Genomic DNA, 13627 nt, shown 5'->3' on the forward strand with positions numbered 1-13627 from the left:
CTATCCTAACAAAGCACAGCAGATGAGGACATATTTGATTTAAATCAAATTGATTCAAGTCATGATTTAAATCAATAGTGAGACTAGATTTAAGTCATGGTTTTCTACATAATTTGCATGCGAGCTTGCCTAACCCGTAGGTAAAATACCCCCAAACTGGGTCTCTTTTACAGCCTGCTGCCATTATAGGTTTTCTCCCCCAGGGAAAAATATGATAAACCTCAGGCTATACAGAAAAAGTTCCACAAACTTAAGGCGTGTTCAGCTCAAAAGGTTTCACTTTCATTTTTACTGCTTGCCCCTCCCTCCTCACACTTAACTTCTTGTGCAGATCTATTCTGCTTCCAAAAATCTTTTCATTGAATGTTTGGCAGCTTAGTACTGAAGAGGTAAAGGGATGATTCTGTATACATAGATCTACAAAGTAACAATGGGATTAAGGTCTTTTTCTCAACTCTATGTTTATTTTATAACATTTTTGCTGTGAAGAAGAGGCATGTGATCTTTGCAGCCACAAATTCACAGTTTTGAGAACTGTAAAACCAAGCATCTGTGATAGTATCTTCTAGATAGAATAATTGCCCAATAATCTTACAGAAACCTCTGGAAGAGCATGACATTGCAAATGGATTAATGAAATTCATTTACCAAAATATTTAAACACTGCATGAATATACATTCTCATGCTTCATAATTAAAAATTAATCTTTATTTCATAATGAATAACCTTTGGACTATAATGTATCTTAAATAGAAAACTATCTTTACATAATTTGTTTCCTCAAAAAGTATTTTATTTAAAAAACAATTTAAATAAAAATCTAATTTCACCAGGGCTTTTATAGGTTAAGCCCACCACACAGAATCGGCTTTCACAGGATTGCAGCCTTCCTTCTCAGCCTCTTTGCCTCTGTTGTGTATTCTTTCCTTTTCAGGCCTGCATCCAGCCGTGGTATGTCCCTCCTGAAGCCATGGCCCTATTTGCCTCAGTGCTGGGGAGAGTACTGGACTCCACTAACATGGTCTCTGACCAAGTCAGTTCCTTGTGTGGAACAGTGAGAAAAGACACAATTCTCCAGGTCAGCCCAAATGCACCACAAGGGAGACACCAGAAAAGGAGAGAGGGTGAGGGAGAAAAGTGCCTTAAATAAGTATATCTTACTGCCCCAGCCCTGGCCTGAACCTAGCCAGATGCTGTGCTCCTGCAACTGGGTCATTTGGCTCTCTGTTGGCTTTAAAATCCCCCTTCCCGAAAGTGGCCTGCAAGCCACCAGGGGCCAGGAAATCCTGTGCCCACTCAGCGGGTGTTTCATTTCCAGGGTGAGAAGGCGCAGGGGATTCAAGCCTCCTCGGGCCTAGAACAATTCCGAGACACGTGGAGGGGGGTCGCGGCACCCTGCACATGCTCAGAGGCATTCCTGTCTTCCTCCGGATTCCAGTGACTTTCAACAGCAGTTCGTTTCAGAGTGTCCCGAGGCTGGGACTTGACACTGAAGAGAGGCGGGGGGGTAAATACGGCTGGCTGGAGGAAAAGTTCCAGGCCGGCTGAATGAAACAGGGCTGAAGAAAGCCACCGCCGAGTCTCCTGGCGACGTTTCTGCCTTTCCCAAACGGGCGAAGGGAGGCAGGCGGGTGGCCTCTCTCGCCGGGCAGCCTTTTAATGGGCGCCCAAAAGAGGGCTTGTGAAGAGGAGGGAGGAGGAAGAAAGAGCAGCCCTGCAAGAAGCATCGGATTAAGCTGCGGCGCTCTTCCCGGAGGGAAGCCGAGCGTCCCTCCCTCCTCCCTCCCTCTCCCCAGCCAGCCCCCTCCCCTCCCACCGCCTCCGCCTCCTCCTGCCCCCCCGCCCCATCTCTACCTACCTCCACCGTTCCCTCGTGCGGCAGGAACGAGGCAGGAGCTCAGCCGCCGTCCGCTGCCTCTTTTCGAGCGGGAAGTTGGCACCGGGCAGCCCCTCCGTCAGCGAGGCCGGGCGCGCGTCTCTCCCCGCAGGGCAGGCGCACCGAGGCAGAGGGGCTGCCGGGCCCTGCGAGCACGCTTCCTTCCCCGGCCAGGGAGCGGCAGCCTTTTCCCCGCGTGGAGGGGTGAACAGGAAGAGCCGCGCGGACCCCGCCATGGACCCCAAGGAGAGGAAGAAGATCCAGTTCTCGGTCCCTGCGCCCCCCAGCCAGCTGGACCCCAGGGCCGTGGAGATGGTAAGCGGGGCGAGGGCGCGGGGCGCGGGCTGGCGAGCCCAGGGGCACCGATTTGTTGGCGGCTCCTCCCGGGAGGCGCGTCCGATGCGCCGCTCGCTCTTTGATGCCCGCGCGCCTTGCCCGGCTAAGCCTTGAAGCACCCCGGGCTGGACCCGGGCTTCGCGTATTTCTCTTGAAATCAGCAGGACTTTAATCAGTCATGACGAACTTGATTTCATTGGGTTTACTTTTAAGTATGGCTAAGTCTGGAGCCCAACCCATCCTGTCGAAAGTAAGACCAAGTGAAGTAAATAGGACTTAATTTTGAGTGGTCAGGTTTCTCCTTATTTGTATTGTGATGGTTTGATGTTCTTTAAAAATAGTTTTATTGTAATTTTAACTTTTTATAAGGAAGCCAGGGAACATGGGATATAAAAATAAAAAAGAAACAGTCACATAGGTATTTAAATTCCTGTACATGCAAATCAACCTTTGACTATATTACAAAATGCACTGCTGAAGCCAGAGAAGAAAAAACTTTAAGACATTTAAGACCCTTCCTTAAAATATTTTCTTCCTGCCTTTCCATAGAAACATGCATACATGAATATGTCCATGCTCTCATTCGTTAATCTTGTACACATGTCTGCACATTTATGCACTTACATACCTGTGGACCCAGCCTTCCCATTTCTGCAAGGATACAAACTTTCTCTATACTCTCTCTTTCCCTTTTTTCTATACTCCTACGTACAAATTCATACACCCTAGCTTTTCACACTTGCCTGTATGTTTTCTGCAGTTCTTGCACCAGACTATGCAAACACAGACATTCATGTTAACTGCAGGAATCTACACTTTGAAAACCTTGGCTTTCACATTTTCAACAAATAGTGCTTCCAGACAGAGGTGCTCATAGCACCAGTGATTAGAAGACGTTGTGCAGCTGTTCTATCTTTTTCTCATTAACAGATTTTGTGCATGAAGGAAAAAGACAAGAGAAGTGGTAAGAGAACACAGGAGGGTCAGAAGTACAAGACTGTGGTTTACTCTAGGAATGAGGCCAGGCAACAGTGCCATGAAAGCCTCATCTGGAGGTACCCCAGAACTGTTTCTAGTTCTAATGGCTTTGGAGACAAACTGAGCAATGCCTGCTGCAGCTTTCCCCAACCTGATGCCCTCTAGCTCTGTTGGACTACCAACACTATAACCTGCAGTGACTGGCTGGGGTCAATGGGAGCTGAGCACATCTGGAGGGTGCCTGATCAAGGAAGGCTGGCTGGCAAAATCTCTGAAATGGTTGCTACACAAAATTTGCAGTGGTCAAAGGGTGGGGCTTTGGTGCTCTGCTTTTTGCTCCTCCCCATGACCAGCGGAAGAGAATGCATTAAACAAAGTAAGCACACATGTACACATTTACAAATGACTGCTTTTCAGAATTTGGCTTACCAAGGTTCAGGAGTGAAATTTTAAGCACAGGCACACATACATGAACATATCACATAAGAATAACCATGTAATTTGCATACTAGACATGCAACATAAATTGTTATTCATTTCTAGAAGCATGAGCAAACCCAAAATATGTACTTCCAAGGCTGAATGATAAGCATGTGTGTGCTTTGCTACTGAAACAAGTGGAACTTAACTGTGTCAATGTCAATACTATCAGGCACATACAGAGACAGAGAGAGGAGAAACTGCAGAGAACTGCAGCCAAAACCACAAGGATGCATAAACTGTTGTCCTCAATTTCAGGATGCACAGATTTTGTTAAATCTATTCTGTCTGTCTTTTGCTGATTGTCAGATGTCTTTCATTCTGCCATCCATTCACTGACAGAATCTGAATTCATCAGAATGTCATTCTATTTACACATATTTGCATTAGTTAATTCAAAGTAGTGCCAATGCATATTCACTAATGAGGATTGTGCATTTGTACAAGTGCCTACTAGCACTAATGTGCAGTTGCATGGCTACACTAGTGGCATTAGAATTAGTGCAAATTCCCACCCATGAAAACTCAGTGACTCAGAATCTGAGTGACTTAGGAAATGCTGCAGAATACGCATGTTGGAATCATACAGATCCGCATTCATTTGAATCTGTTGCTGATTTCTCCGACATCCTCATCATAACTGTTAGATACGAATGAGTATGGGGTGGAAGGACAGATGGTAAACAGTGGTGGAGGAAGGCCATGAAATGCTTCTTAGAATTCATGGCCTTTTGGTCCCTGTCTTTATGTCCCCCACCCTTCTGAACTCATGTGGATATGTAGGTCTTCAAGATGTCACATGATTCTTTGTTTCAGACCTGCTTATATCCATTCTGCATGCTTAGCAAGCCTTAGGAAGCACTGGCCCAGAATGGAGAACACATGAAGTACTGCAGTTCTGAAACTGAGCATATGTCATCCCTATCTTCAAAAAATGGGGGGATGAAAAGGAAGATATGGGGAATTATAGAGCAGTCAGTCTGACATCAAGACATGGAAAGCTGATTATAAAGCATTTGCTCTATAGTCACTTAACTCTAATACAGAGATCGCTGGCAACCAACATGGTTTGGTCAAGAGGTCCTACTAGAGTTTGTGTTTCTTCTTCTTCTTCATCATCATCATCATTATCAGTTCATTTTTGACTGAGTAACTTCTGTTGTTGATCATGGAAATGTATCATATATGTTGACTTCAGCAAAGCATTTGACCAAGTGCCCTGTGATATTCTGAACTGCAAGATAATTAGCAGTTACTTCATAGATAACTGGATAGCACTAGTTTACGGGGGGGGGGGGGCACATTTTCTGTGCGTGTTAATGGTACACTTGAAAAGGAACTTGGGAGTTTATCACAATCAGTCATCAGTGTGGTATGGCTGCAAAACATAAGTTTGCAACTGATGCTGATGTAGATGGTGGCGTCAATAGAAGTATATTTTCAAAATCAGGAAAAGTTGTAGCTCTACTGCATTCTGCACTGGTCAGATCACACCTTGAATACTGTGTCTAATTCTGGGCACCACACTGAGAATCAGAAAAATAAGAATGAGTTTGGAGAAGGGCACAAAGATGAGCAGAATGGAAACTAAGTCTTATGAGGAAAGAGTGAAGGAAATGGGGATGTTTAAACTTGAAAGGAGAAGACTGTGGGGAGGGGGATATTATAGCACTTTTAAAGTACCCAAAAGATAGAAGCATACAATAGTAGAGTAGGAAGGGACCAAGAAGACCATCATGTCCAACCCCCTGCTCTTGCAGGTCACCAAGTTACACCATTCCACTCAGATAGCTGTCCAGATTCTTTTTGAATGTCTCTAGTGTGGGAGAGCCCATGACCTCTCTAGACAACTGGTTCCACTGTCATATTGCTGTGACAGTGAGGAAACTTTCCTGATATCTAGTCTGAATCTGGATTGTTGCAACTTGAGTTGATTATTCCATGTCATACACTCTGGTATCAGTGAGAAGAAAGCTTGACCTTCCTCTTTGTGACAGCCTTTGATGTACTTACAGAGTGATATGTCCCCCCTCAGTCTTCTCTTCTCAAGTCTGAACATGCCCAGTTCTCTCAGTCTCTCCTCACAGGGCAGTGTTTCCAAGCCCTGGATCATTTTTGTTGCCCTCCTCTGGACCCTTTCTAAGATCTAGACAGTCCTCAATTCTAAGACTGTCAGACAGAAGGGCGGCTCTACAATCCAAGGTGGGGGGCATAAAATTTGGACTTAGGCAACAAGGAAGTGTATTTCAGTGGAACATCAGAGAAATGCTTACAATGTGCAGAACAGTCAGAGGAGCCAACTGCCCAGGAAGGCACCACTGGAGCTTTTCAAGCAGAGACTGACCAGTCATCTCTATGTGATGCTTTTAACTGGATTCTTCCACTGAGCGGGGGCGGGTGGGAGCCAGTTGCCTAAATGGCCTCTTCCAACTCTGTGATTCTGAGTAGACCTTTCTGGAATGTTTCCAGGCTCTGAGTGAATTCAGCAACTCTCTCCTTCTTTCTCCTTCAGCATTCAGGGTATACTGTTCTTGAGCATGGAAATTAATTTAGTAGCCACATTAGTCTTTGCATTTGTCTGAATACTCCTCTCTAAGCCGCGGTTGTTCTTCTCAGCCTAAACATCTGCCTAACATACTGGTTGTTTTTTTAATGAGCGTGGAGTTCTACCTCCTCCCCAAAGGAGAAACATTCAAATATGCCATTCCTCACCTGTGGCCAGGAAAAGATTTACTACTTGGTGGAGGACAGCAGTTCAGGGGTAGCGCTCACACTCTGTGCACAGAAGGTCCTGACTTTACTCTCGGATCAGGTGCCAGCATGTGATGGAAAGCAATTTGTGCCTGTGACCTGAGAGAGCCCATGCCAGTCAGATAAATCAATCCAGGCCTAGGTGGGCAAGTGAATTGCCCAGGTACGTGGCAGCTTCGTAAGTTCCCCTTGATTCTGCTGGATGAGAGAACTGGCCCATGCAGTGTCTGAGGGGAAGAAAAAGCCGTTTCTGTGATCTGCCCGGCCCAGGAAGTGACTGCTACCCTCAACATGCAGGGCAGAACACAGAGCAAGACTGTTGAACCATGGATGAGATGCAGCCCATGTGAGATCCCAATTTAGCCTTCAGGGGTTCTCCAGATGATCATGGCCCTTCCTATGCAGCAAACCCTTTTCCCCCAGCCAACAACCTTACGGTAGTTTTCTGGCTTTGTATTTTTCGTATTTCTCTATTGTTGTCCCTCTCAGTGTTGCCTCACCAGAATGTGGACCTTTAGAGCTTTTTTGATGCTGAATGCAGCCCTCAGGCTGAAGGAGGTTCAACACCCCGGTTGCAGAGGAATGTAACCCCTCTTCCACAAAAAAAATGGTGGCAAGAAGTACCTGCAAGTTATTTGTAAGCTAGTTTTTAACAGTGGGAAAGGAGACAAGACAGGTGGCAAGGAGTAAGGGAAGAGTTATGCAAGAGGAGGAAGCAAAAATGAGAGAAGGGCAGAACTGGTCCATGGGGTTGGGGATGTTTTTAAAAACATCTAGTCTAATTAAAGTACCTTCAGCTTCTTCTGCCCAGTGCCTGCTCATGTGCTGAGCAGCTGGAGTCCAACAAGGGCACATTGAATTATGAAGGGTATGATGTCCCTGTTTCCATTGTTCGTGTGTGTTGCTCCTTTCCTCCCCTCTGGGCAGCCAATGGAGATTCAGGGCTCCCAGTCCTCTCCCTTGGCATGCAGGGGAGATGGGCCAGCCAACTCAGCAGCCTTGGGTGTGCCTTCTGCAAAAGCACAGGCAGAGGCTGTCTGTCCAAGTACATTGCTGAGCTGAGGGAGGTGCCCCAGAATGCTGGTGCCCAGTTGGTCCCTATGGTTGGGCTGGCCCTGCAGTGGAGAGCAGAGCAGGGAGGGTGGCTCCAGACCTGCACCTTTTATTGTGCCTGCAGGACGGAAGGACTCGGAGCACGGATGCAATACGCTTGCAGTGGCCCACCCCCAGGACAGCCACTCGGAAAAGAGGACAGGAAAGGAAACAGATCTGTGTAATACCCAAGCCTGCTAATATAGATGCCAATTTAGAAAAAATGACTATAATTCAAATCAAATATATATCTCACCATAGCCAGGGAAGCTGTGTGCTTGCTCAGTGTAGTGTTAACTGTTCTCCTTTATTAAGAATTCTTTAAATTTATACCAGACTTGGTGAGGCTAGCCCTTTACATAGTGAACACCTTCCAATCAAGGACTGTCCTCTTCAAATAGGGGACCATATAAACAGGACACGTGGCCACCCTATACATGTGCCACGGGGCACAGCTTCCAAGCATGCTGCAAGGAATATGTTTCAGTGCAGTAGTGAATTTCTATAGGCAAAGCTGGTTGGGGTGGAGGGAGGGTGTCTCAGGACACCCCACCCTTGCCTACTTCCCCACTTGCCAACACTTCTTCTAGTACAAAACTAAACAAACTTCCTTTATGATTCCCATTCCAGATCCGTCGGCGAAGGCCAACGCCAGCCTTGCTGTTCCAGTTGTCCGAAACTTCATCCCCTGGTGAGTCTTTCTGAATAGGGAGGAGAGGGGGCTGGATATGTGGGAGGGAGACCCATCAAGATGATCTAAGTGAAAAGGTCAGTGCAGGATCATGTATGAACATTTGAACCTGCCTTCCATCAAGCTGGAACACTGATCCATCTAGGCCATGGGTCCTCAAACTAAGGCCCGGATCTGGCCCGCCATGCCCATTAATCCGGCCTGTCATGCCCATTTGGACCCCCTGCACCCATGTACACACCTACTTCGCCCTGCACGCAGGGAGGCAGCAGTGTGCTCTCTTGGAGAAAACAATCTCCAAGCGAGCAAGCCGCTGCCTCGTGCGCCTGCCTCCCCTCGCCGTGCGTGCCTGCCTGCCCACCCGCCCTCGCCACGCACCCCGCCCCCACCGCAGCGCATGCACCCACACACACCACCCCTGCCCCCTCCCTGGCCCGTGTGCACTGCCAGTGCCACCTTTCCGGCCCACGCCCGGCACCGGCACCTTTCAACTGGCCCCCTGCTGAACAAGTTTGAGGACCCCTGATCTAGGCCAACATTGTCTGCTTTGATCTGGGTAGCTGTGGGTCCTTATTTTGTTCAAAAAGGAAAAAAATAAAGCATTATTATTTTTTACTTGCAATCAAAAGGAATTTCTAAAAATATTTTCTTTTTATTTGTGTCAAATTTTAATTAAATCAATTAAAACCAAACAAAATTTATAATATACCGAAAATAATCTTCAATACAAATGGAAAACAAAATTATCTCAAAACAATTTAAACTATACAATAACAAAGTGCACTCTCCTTCCCACCAGGATACGCTAGAAATATTTTCATGAGCGAAAGTGAATACCCTTCCTTTTCACTCCTAAAGCTTGGTTTACTAGATTGTTTTCTATGTTTGCTTTTCTATGTAAGATTTAGATAGAACATTTCAAAGTGCTTCACATCAGTAACCCTGACAATGACCATGTGAGGTTGGTTGATATTGGCATAATCTCCATATGGCAGCCGGGGTGGAAAGCTGAAGCTGAGACTAGTGCCCTTTGAACGGGGGGAGTGTGCAGTTCAGGCGAGAGTTAAACTGGGAGCTTTCCCGGCTCATCCTTTTAGTTGCTACATTACCCCATCCCTAAAAACAACCCTGCCCTATGCTGTGCTTAGTTTCCTGACACTAATCCCATTCAACTCAATGAGTGTTTATTTGGAATAGACATGTGTATGACTGCGCTGATTAAAAAAGTAAATAAAAATTCTAAATAAAGCATTTCTACTTTTGTGAGACAAACAGAATAAGAACAGAGGAGAAAAACAGAGAGTTGATACCCTTCCTACCCACAAGCCTTGTCTCAGCTGCTTGCCAGTTGCATAGTCTGCACAGTTCATCCTTGGTGCCTTTTCAAGTGTTTGTCCCAGTATCTGGGAAGGTGGTGCTTTTCCTGGCCATCTCTTTTAGAGGTGGACAGTCTTCCAACCGTTGGCAGCATTTTCCTAGACAATAACCCTCCTGTCTTACAGCCATGGCGTTTAGGACAAAATCTACCTATTTCACAAGCTGATTTCCTTTCAAGGAATATTTCACAACACGTCCTCCAACTATGTTTATGTGTCCAGGAAACTTTCACTGTCCGAACAGTAAATGAACTGCTTTTGTTACTTTGCTTCAGCTGAAATTTACCAGTGGCTGTTTCAGATCTCAGGGCCAGGCTGTGAAAGTACACCGCCTCATAGCATGCGCTGGCTAACAGGAAGGCTTGATTTCTGAAACAAGGCCTTTGGGTATTGTTACCCTTTTCCCAGATGTCCTTATGTCTACTCAAGAAGTTCTGCATTTGAACCCCAAATAGTTCTGGCTACGCAGATGTGATGGAAAGGAGCAGCTAGAACATAGGAAGCTGCCTTAAACCAATCTATCCACCTCAGTGTGGTCTACATTGACCGGCAGTCGCTTCTCGGGATTTCATGCAGATAGAGAGCTTTCTCAACCTTGCTTGGGTAGGCCAGTAATAGAACCAGAATTGAGTAATTCTGTTCTCCCCAGCACTCAGACATGCTTTCTGCACATGCTCTCAGGTGGAGCTCAGGCTCTGAAATCACATGGCTCAGTTTGAGATGTGGGAGAGCGTATTCTTTCTTACATTCATCTCACATTTATTGTTAAAGTTATGATGCTTTAGCATTGGAAATACATGAGTTTTAATTGTGATTATTAATAATTTTGTATGAAAACTGCCAAAAGATTTTACTTTGTTATGCTGCTTACAAACAAACAAATAAATGCTTACATGGGTGGAAGACAAGTGTGCCTTTAAACACATACAGAATGCTTCTTATCCACCACTGATTCAAGCAAACAGCCTCCAGGGGATTTGGAAATTAGAAACAAGAGCTTCTGTATTCACAGGACAGAGGTTCCAAGCACGTTTGAACTTTCATATTGAACATGATTAGTTAGGTTGCAGTGGAAGCAAAATACTCTTAATGCCAAAGTAAATGAAAAGTTGGACATCCATAATTGGATTTCTTACCCTTTTAAATTTTGTTTAAAAGCAACTGTGGAGCCCTAGGAATTTCACTGGGTCTGCAGTGCTGGCAGTGGGTTTGGGGAGAGGTTAATACCAGGTGCCATTTTCACAATCAAAATGCTTTCCCCAGGTGCTGTTTATACCATTACAGGCAACATCCTGGTATACTGAACCTTTCCTTAATTTGGCAAATAGAACCCTGGAATGGGAGTAATTGGATTAAGAAAACAGTGGAGGAAAGGATTATGCCCCTCTACCCCAGTAACATGGTCCCAATTCAGTCTGGGCCTCCCCAAACTTGCTTTTAAAGAAATGAAAAACAGATGGGAAATCTGAACTATGATATCCCATTTCTCAGCAAGGTTGTTCTTTGCCTTACTCAGTGCCAGCTTGAGCATGAATTTCTCTTGCCTAGGAATAGAAGGGAAAGCCTAATGTCCTACTGAGAAACCACCAAGCCAGAAAGTTCAGCAGTTCAGGTGGTATGAGCTGGGCTTTGAAACATGTTGCTTTGCATCCCCCGCCCAGCACCTGCTTGAGCACCTTTCTTGCAAGTGGCTGCAATGAAGGGGGAGGTGGCGCTTGCCCCCTTTCTTGCTGCCGCTCATTAGAGAGACGTAACAACCCAGCACCCTTCTGGCAAGTGGCAGTGGGAATGGGGGGGCAGCAGTTGGCATCTGCTGAGGTGGGCAGCCCCCAGCTTTGTGTCACTGCCCAGCAGTTTCTCATCCCTCCTGTTAATGCATGAGAGATGTAGTGGTGGAAATCAACTGAGCAACCTCTCCCAGTGCCAGCCAGCTGATTGCCTCCTCAAAATGGGTACAAAACAGCAGCTGTCAGTGGCGCTCTCTGGTCAGCCACTTGGCTAAAGCAGCAATGAGCCACTCTTGCCAAAAACCTCTATGGTTTCACTCGGTAACCATGACCATGTTTCCCAGGTTTGGATGACACAACAAGCTATTCTGGTGTTAAGAAACCATCCAACAGATCACTGTTTCAGAAAACTTAACGTTCCACATTGAAATAATGTAACAAGGTTTCAGACAAGTCAACAGACCAACTTGCCCAGAAAAACACCATTACTTGTCATGTTGTGTGAACCTGCCCTCTTTCTTTCTGGATCCTACTTTGAGGAGGCTCTTTATCCAAGGAGGATGAGAGTGACAACCAGAAATGTTGAAAAATGCTATAGATATGGAAAGATGATGTTTAAAAAACAAGATGGTTGAATTAAAATACCTTTCTGACACCCACCGTCTTGTTTATCACTGATAGTTAAACATTTTCTCAAGCCAAAGGACTGAGAGACGTCCAGGAAGAAGCCAGGGTTTTGGTTATCTGCAGAAAGATTAAAGTTCCAGAACTAAGAAGTAACCACTAAGAACTCATGAGCCCTCTTTGTTCACTCCTATCTAAAAAAGAAATTGGTGAAACTAGGGATGGGCATAGGAGCAGTGTTTAAGCTCATCAAGGCTCTTCCCACCTCAATCCTTGTTTTTTTCTTTTTCTTGCTCCCAAACATGATTGTGGGTTCTTTTTAAATAGGAAATGAACGTTTTTGTACAGGAAAAACACACTTGTCCCCCCAAGCAGGCACCCAAATCTGCACTCTCTTACAGATTAAAGTGTGAAAATGCATTCTTTTTGGGAAATGCACATTTGAAAGTGTGCATTTTTCAGAAGGGACACATTTTGTGAAAGTAATCGCAAGCATGATGATGTGTGAACCTTTCCTGAAAAATGCATTTGCATTCACACTTACATTCAGAGTTGTCAGTGGAGCATTTTTGTCAATGTTTCAAATGGGAATGGAATTCTCATATACCTGTAAGTGAGGCATAAGGAAGGTGTTTGCAGGCAAGAAATCCAGCAGACACATATCATTTTGAAAATGAAGTGCTGTTTTTGCTCCCACTTGGCACCATGGGTCCGATTTAATTCCATTTGGGTGGACACTGACCTGTACCACTGACCTGATAGCCCCATTTGTCAGTGGGCCCCATGTAGCTGAGGATGAAGGAGCTGCTCTCATCCTGTGCATAATAGATTTAATCTGAAATTGTTGAATAGGCGAAAACTCTCCAGCCTCGTTCATAAATTCAAGCAAATGAGTGGGTGTTACTTGAACAAAACAACAGGGAGCCAATTCAATGCAGCAAGCCACATGCAAAAGCGGCTTAGTGTAGACCCTCAAGATGGTAGCCATGACTATTCACTTGGCTGGCTGCTGATGCATTGCTAAAAAAGAGAGGGAAAGATGACATAGATTGGCATGAAATTTGTGCATGCATAGATGCCCATTCATAAATAATGTCTATAACTAAAATGCAGTATGTGCTCTTGTCTGCTGGCCAAGAGCTACCTGTTGAAGCTGAGCAATTCAAGGCCTCTATCTGCTTTCCCTTATATGGTCCTTGATCTTTAAACTAGGCATAGACTGGATGGTCCTTCAAACAGAGAGCTACCTCAAACTGAATTCCATATCCACTTTTTAGGGTTGTCCAGTCATCATTAAAATGGACCAAACATGGAGCCAAATGGCTTGTTGGATGGCATTACTGCAGCATGATTTTATGTCCAACTGCTTGAATGTATAAACTGGACCTCAGGGCGGCCAACACAAGTATGTTAAGTGACATCTTGGGGTCATGAATATAATCCGACTACCCTTGTCCTAGAACGGCAACAGTTCTGCACATTTGTCTTCTTTTTATACTGACAATGTTATTTCTTCTTGTTTCACATATTCTGCCTGTCCATGCTGCTCATTACAGAAGATGAAGCAACCCCCTACCAGGTCAGTATCATGCATTATAACCAGGAGTAGAAGGCAAAGTAAGAACAAACAGGTAGAAAAGAGCTATAGGGTGCATCTACACTGCACACCTAAACTAGTTTACCAAGTATTTCTTC

General features: G+C 45.3%; 1 protein-coding gene across 4 annotated transcripts in view; it reads left to right on the top strand.

Moving 5' to 3' along the window:
* Positions 1-1874: 1874 nt before the first annotated feature.
* The window catches only part of PPP1R1B (protein phosphatase 1 regulatory inhibitor subunit 1B), a 56739-nt gene continuing 44986 nt past the window's right edge, over positions 1875-13627 (top strand). Inside the window, exons 1-3 of one of the 4 annotated variants that reach the window (XM_044447102.1) lie at positions 1875-2192; positions 8145-8205; positions 13489-13511. In XM_044447102.1, coding sequence (XP_044303037.1) covers positions 2112-2192; positions 8145-8205; positions 13489-13511 — 165 coding nt within the window. In that variant the 5' untranslated portion in view covers positions 1875-2111. The remainder of the gene's footprint in view (positions 2193-8144; positions 8206-13488; positions 13512-13627) is intronic. The other 3 variants (XM_044447103.1, XM_044447104.1, XM_044447105.1) reach the window with 3 other exon arrangements.

The sequence above is a fragment of the Varanus komodoensis genome, unplaced genomic scaffold (genome assembly GCF_004798865.1).
Source record: "Varanus komodoensis strain SLA01 unplaced genomic scaffold, ASM479886v1 scaffold50, whole genome shotgun sequence".
Taxonomy (NCBI): Eukaryota; Metazoa; Chordata; class Lepidosauria; order Squamata; family Varanidae; genus Varanus; species Varanus komodoensis.